The sequence below is a fragment of the Carettochelys insculpta genome, chromosome 16 (genome assembly GCF_033958435.1).
Source record: "Carettochelys insculpta isolate YL-2023 chromosome 16, ASM3395843v1, whole genome shotgun sequence".
Classification (NCBI taxonomy): Eukaryota; Metazoa; Chordata; order Testudines; family Carettochelyidae; genus Carettochelys; species Carettochelys insculpta.
In genome coordinates, this window is record NC_134152.1 from 13,884,485 (window position 1) to 13,891,368 (window position 6,884).

General features: G+C 51.4%; 1 protein-coding gene across 7 annotated transcripts in view; it reads left to right on the forward strand.

The window, feature by feature from the left end:
• ATF7IP2 (activating transcription factor 7 interacting protein 2) overlaps positions 1-1,269 on the forward strand; it is a 131,712-nt gene extending 130,443 nt beyond the window's left edge. For all 7 annotated transcript variants that reach the window (XM_075010306.1, XM_075010312.1, XM_075010308.1 and 4 more), the window contains one exon: positions 484-1,269. In XM_075010306.1, the coding sequence (XP_074866407.1) occupies positions 484-876 (393 nt within the window). In that variant the 3' untranslated portion in view covers positions 877-1,269. The remainder of the gene's footprint in view (positions 1-483) is intronic.
• Positions 1,270-6,884: the final 5,615 nt, after the last annotated feature.

Genomic DNA, 6,884 nt, shown 5'->3' on the forward strand with positions numbered 1-6,884 from the left:
TATACACCATCAGTAGATCATTTCTGTGATGGTGGTTGTATGTTGACTTAGAGACTGTAACGTAGTTAGTTTAGAGGGGAGTCTTTTGAAGGATTTTTTTAAAAGAACTAAAGTAATATAAATTCAATAAATAAAGCATCGTAGCATGATCTCTTGAGGTCCCTTCACATCCTATGATTCTGTGCAATACCAGAAAACTAATTTAACAATATACATTTTTTTTAAATTTAGTATTCTTATACATATCATTCTGAGATATACTGATCTAATAAACACCTAAAATAAGACTAAGGCTGCATTATTTACCACAACACAAAAATCTTGGTAAAGCTAGTACAGTGCACTCCTTAACACGTTCAGAATTGTTTCTTAAAATGAGAAAACTTAATCTGAATCAAAAGTTAGCACACTCTGGTTGATTTGTTCATTAAGGAAATAGCACAGTAATGTTATGTTTTTCACCTATTTTTTAATGCTCCCTAGGTTCTTGAACATCTTCCTGAAGTACCAAGAATACCGCCATACCCAGAACTCAAGGATAGATACAAAGACACTGTGCCACCTCAGAAGCCTGAACTAAAATTGGCTCAGGTGCAAAATCCAAAAGGTATTGCACTATCATGGACTGTTACAGAGATTGATCCCAAATGCGCTCCTGTAGAGAGCTATCACTTGTTCCTGTATCATGAACACCCCCATAACAGTAGTGCATCACACTGGAAAAAAATAGGAGAAATAAAGGCTTTGCCACTACCAATGGCTTGTTCTTTATCACAATTTACAGCCTCCAAGAAGTACTACTTTACTATACAATCCAAAGATGTATGTGGACGTTATGGACCATTTTGTGATATACAATCAATTGTTGTACTTTAATTTTTCTGGAAAACTCATAAGCTACCTCAATATGTATTGCACAGTTGTTTCAGTTTAAAATGCTCTATTTTTCTTGTAGATAATTCAGAGCCAAGAATTAATTGTACCACAGACAGTATTTGCTTAATTTTGTTTCTTAGCTGTCATGCCAAAGATCACTAATTTATATTCTGAGCATTGCTATGTACATTTTTGTAAGTTGTTTCTAGTAACTTTAGATTGAGAATTCTGATTATAAAAACAAATTTCATATTGGTCTTTAGTTATTTTCCTTCTCAATCTTTCATTGTGCATCGTCACGTGGGATGTACTTGGGACATAAAGGAATAAAAGTTTCTACTCAGTAACTGTGAATTTTCATTATGATGATCATGAGAAATAAAACATGAGTTTTGCTCACCCTTTATTTTTGTATTGGGGGCGCGGAAATAGGGGGTTTTGTGTGTTCCATTCTCTTCACCATATGGTGCACAAATTTTCATGTTTTAGTACTTGTATCTGAGTGTACTTTTAGAGTACTACAAGTGCAGCTCCATTAGTCTTAAGCCTCTGAAAACTGCTTGTAAAGATGAAAGTCTTGTATTTGGGATAATAATACAAGCACTATAATGTTGAAATACTGTAGTCAACTGAGGCAGTCAGCTGGACCATGACTTTTTCAGAGATGCTTTATTGTAAAGGAGTGCTAAGTGAGATTGCTTCGTCACTCATTTTGAGCAAGAACTAAACTTTTTGGGAAACTTACGGAAGCATTTATAAATAAATGTTTTCCAGTGCTACATAAGCACTTTGCCTGGTTGTGTCTTCAGGCATTGAGGAGGCTGCACTTGCCTTCAGGTACTACCATGGGCCACCCATCTGTGGTATGGTGGTAGTTGTTAGTCTTCCAAACAAATGTTCTGGAGCTATGAAACCAGAAGACATGGGCGGAACCACATCATTTTGCAGGCATAGGATGATCAGTGGTGGCTGCAAAACTTATGCATGCACGAGTCCCTTTTCACAGAACTTTGTGCTTTGCTGTTGCCCAAGTTGCAGCATTCTGCCACCAAAACAAGACTTGCTTTGACAGTACACAAGAGAGTAGCAATTGCTCCATGAAACTTTTCAGTGCCTGGCAGCTACTGGTCAGTGGGAAATAAATTTGGAGCTGGGAAGGGTGATAAAGGTAGCTGAGGCAATCAATTTCCTTCCATTGCAAAAGACCATGACTCTGGGAAATGTGCAGGACATAGTGGGTGTCTTTGCTGACCTGGGGTTTTCTAACTGTGGTGGAGTGATAGATGGAATGCACATCCCCATCCTGGCCCCAGACCACCTTGCCTGAGAGTACATAAATCACAAGGGGTACGTTTTCATGCAGACACTGGTGGATCATAACAGTTGTTTCACTGGCATCTACACAGGATGTTCGAGGAAGGTGCAGCTCTAGTAATTCAAGTCTATATAGAAAGCTCCAGGATGGGATTTTCTTCTGAGACCAGAAAAATCAAGATCAGAGTTGTGGAGATGGCTAGTCATACTGGGCAATCCTGCTACTCTCTGCTCCCTTGGCTCATGAAGCTATACACAGGCACCCTGGACCATAGCAAGGAGCACTTCAACTACAGGCTGAGCAAGTGCAGAGTGGCAGTAGAATGTGCCTTTGGCCATTTAAAAGCCAGACTCAGGTGCCTTCTGACCCCTTTGGCCCTCAGTGAAGCCAGTCTTCCCACCATGTTTGAGGCTTGCTATGTTCTTCATAACACTTGGGAGGCAAAGGGGGAAAATTTCATGCCAGGCTGGAGTGCAGAGGCTATGTCCTGACCAGTGTTTATGAACAGGGCAACTAGTAGAGCACAAACATATGCAATGCACATCAGGGATGCTCTGACAAAAAGCAACAAGTATCAGAGGGGTAGCCATGTTAGTCTGTTTCCACGAAAACAATGAGAAGTCCTGTGGCACCTTACAGACTAACAGATTTTTTGGAGCATAAGCTTTTGTGGGTGAAGACCCAGTTCACTACAGGTGGTCTCATTGTTTTTGAACAATAGCTTTATGAATGAGCAGACAGCCACATGAATCTACTGCATTTAACTATTGTGACCCTCCCTACTCCTCCAAGGATGTATGATTGACATTTATGAAAGCACCTCAAACTGCACTCCAACCCACTCCAGGTTAACCAATGTGGTTTTCTCACATTGTTTTTATTTAGAGACTGAGGGTAAGGGGTAGGAAAAGGAAATGGAATTCTGCCATCATATGTGGGGGAATGTAGCTTTCTGCTGTGTGGAGAAGTCCTGGGTGTGGACTGCAAGGCTCTTCCCCTCCACACAGACACACACACATTCTTGACCCCTGGACTAGGGAGCTGCGTCTACACGTGCACGCTACTTCGAAGTAGCGGCAGTAACTTCGAAATAGTGCCCGTCGCGGCTACACGTGTTAGGCGCTATTTCGAAGTTGAAATCGACGTTAGGCGGCGAGACGTCGAAGTCGCTAACCCCATGAGGGGATGGGAATAGCGCCCTACTTCGACGTTCAACATCGAAGTAGGGACGTGTAGACGATCCGCGTCCCGCAACATCGAAATAGCGGGGTCCGCCATGGCGGCCATCAGCTGGGGGGTTGAGAGATACTCTCTCTCCAGCCCTTGCGGGGCTCTGTGGTCACCGTGGGCAGCAGCCCTTAGCCCAGGGCTTCTGGCTGCTGCTGCTGCAGCTGGGGGTCCGTGCTGCATATACAGGGTCTGCAACTAGTTGTTGGCTCTGTGTATCTTGCACTGTTTAATGAAAGTGTGTCTGGGAGGGGCCCTTTAAGGGAGCGACTTGCTGTTGAGTCCGCCCCGTGACCCTGTCTGCAGCTGTGCCTGGCTCCCTTATTTCGATGTGTGCTACTTTGGCGTGTAGACGTTCCCTCGCTGCGCCTATTTCGATGTTGGGCTGAGCAACGTCGAAGTTGAACATCGACGTTGCCGGCCCTGGAGGACGTGTAGACGTTATTCATCGAAATAGGCTATTTCGATGTCGCTACTTCGAAATTAGCTATTTCGCTGTAGCGTGCACGTGTAGACGTAGCCGGGGAGGCCAGAGAACATAGTGAGGAGGCCATGGAATTGTTCATTCTGTGGAAGGGGGCACTCTGCATTTCCAGTAGGGACCAGAGGATGTTGGTCTGTTCCCTGAAAGTCGTCAGGAGCCCTGCTGAGTCCTGGATCATTTGCTGAAGCATGGTTTGCCACCATTGCTGTGTCCACTTTCTATCAGCAATGGCTTGCACTCCCTGCTTCTGGGCCTCTTGCAGCTGTTGCAGGATGAGGTCCTGTGAGACGTGTCTACACGTGCACGCTACTTCAAAGTAGCGGCACTAACTTCGAAATAGTGCCCATCACGGCTACACGTGTTGGGCACTATTTCGATGTTAACATTGACGTTAGGCAGCGAGACGTCGAAGCCACTAACCCCATGAGGGGATGGGAATAGCGCCCTACTTCGACGTTCAACATCGAAGTAGGGACCGTGTAGTCGTTGCGTGTCCCGCAACATCGAAATTGCGGGGTCCTCCATGGCGGCCATCAGCTGAGGGGTTGAGAGACGCTCTCTCCAGCCCCTGAGCTCAATGGTGGCTGCGTGGAGTGGCCCCTTAAAGGTCCCCGCCCCCTCCCTTCCTGTGCAGGAAGCTGAGAGAACGTGCAGGCAGCAGCCCAGACAAGCAGCCAGCCTGCACGTTCCTCAGCCAGCGCAGACAGCCACCCCAGCTGCGATGGCTGCCCGGCAGCCCCCCCAGTGCCCCCAGGGCCCCCCCCCCCAAGTGGAGCCAGGGCTCGCAGCCAGGGCAGCAAGCGGCAGCGGGGCCCCTCCTGGACGGAGGCCGAGCTGCGGGACCTGCTGGGGCTCTGGAGCGAGGAGGTGGTGCTCCAGGTAATGGGGAGCAAGAGGCGGAATGTGGATGCGTTCGCTCGGCTGGCCAAGGGCCTGGCCGCCCGGGGTCACCCTGCCCGCACTCTGGACCATGTCTGGAGTAAAGTCAAGGAGCTGCGGCAGGGTTACGCCCGGGCCCGAGATGCGGCCGGCCGATCTGGGGCTGCCCCTGTCACTTGCCCCTTTTACAGGGAGCTCAGGGACATCCTGGGCCCCCGGCACACCTCCTCCCCTCTGGCCACTCTTGATACTTCGGCTGAGGAGCCCCAGCAGGCCCCGGAGCCAGAGTCCGCCCCGGAGGTAAGCTCCGCACCCCAGGGGCCCCCCCTGGAGCCCATCCCCGGGGCACCGGAGGAGGAGGAGGAGGAGGAGGGGGACTCCTCCTCCACCGACACCGGCCTGCACATCCTCCTGCCATCGAGGAGCAGCAGCCGGGCGTCCGCCCCCTGGGTGTCCCCTGACCGTGGGAGTGGACCTACAGGTATGTACCCACCCCGGTGTACACCCCCGGCATTGAGGGGCGGGGGTAATAGTTATGTGGCCAGGGCCCTCCATATGCCCAGATGGCCATGGCCCCAAGGACAGCAATGCCATGTCCCTCACAGGAGTGCATCAGCCCCTGCCCCGCCCCCCCCCCCAGCACGACAGTGCCATGCCCCATCCCTGGGGCTGGGGGGAGCGGAACCTCTAGGGTCCCCCGGGAGGAGGGGGTGGGACACCCCACAGCAGCAGCATGTGATGGAGTCGGGGGAGTGCAAATGCGAGTCTCAGGCTAGATATGAGAAACAAGCTGAATAGCTCCCAGTGGCTAAGGATGATGCTGGGGCTACAACTGGCAGGTAACACCTCTGCCCTGTACAAAGGGGAGGGAGGAGCCGAGCTGGGTTTGAATCGGGGGCCACAGTTAGAGGCTAGGGGAAGGGAGAGCTGGAAGGCAGCCAGCCTGAGGAGGGGGAAAGCGACACCCCAGAGGGGCACCCCTTGGGGTCTTCTCCCCAGGACGGGTTGGAAGGACTGTCTCTGACTGCTGTACTGTCGCTTCTGTGAGAAACTGGGCATCTGTTGCCTAAGAAACCTCTCCTGTCAGACCCTGCTGAGTGAAGTGAGAGTCGCTCCTGCTGGGGGATGGGGTGCAGTGCAGGGGGACCCTTGAACCCCATCACAGCAGCATCTCCTGGGGACGGGGATGGGGAACCTGCAGCACAGGGGTGGGGGGACAAGGGCCACGGCTCGGGGCCCACACTAACGGCTGTCTCCACTATTCTTCCCCCCTCCTGTGTTCCGCAGCTGCACCATCGGAAGGACCGGAGAGCGCCAGCGAGGCATCAGTGGTCCCGGAATCCCCTCCGGGGCCATCGCTCCAGGCCAGCCCCTCGGCGGAGGACCGACCGGCCTGAGGGCGGGCAAGGTGGTGGACCCAGCACCACCAGCCAACAGCGACAGACCCCCAGCTGCTGGCCCTCCACCGCTGGCAGGTGGAGGTCGCGGAGCAGCAGCTGTGGGTGGAGCAACGCCACCTCCACCTCCAGGAGTGGGCGCTGGCCTGGCACCAAAGGGCATGGGGGGCCTACATGGAGACCTTTAACCGCATAGTGGACTACCTGGCCCCCCATGCCGCGCCGGCCGCCGCTGCACCCGCCCTGACTGCTCCACCCGCCGCTCCTGTCATCGCCGCGCCATCCGCCATCGCACCGCCACCCACCACCGAGGGCTGTTCCGCCGAGGGAGACCTGGGGCCAGCTGACACTTGCCGGCCGTATCTGCCGGTCCCCCAGCCGCCCACCCCCAGTGCTGGACTATAGGGGCGTGGGGCCCAGGACGTGGCCCCTCCCCCTGTATATATTCCCCCCACTGTTTTGTTCTTTGCGTTGTATACAGTTTGTATTTATTTATTTGTGCCGCCTGTTTGCCCAGTCTGATCCTTCCCCCCCCATGTAAATAGTTCTCCCCTTCCTTGTTATCCCTGGTTTTTTTGTTAATATGTACATACACTTTTCATTTTTAAGTTAGTTAGAAGTTCCTGTATATAGTTAGTATTAGTTAGAACAGCGTTCAAAGTAAACAAGTTTGATTTCACAAGCAAGTGTCTGCTTTTATTTGTCC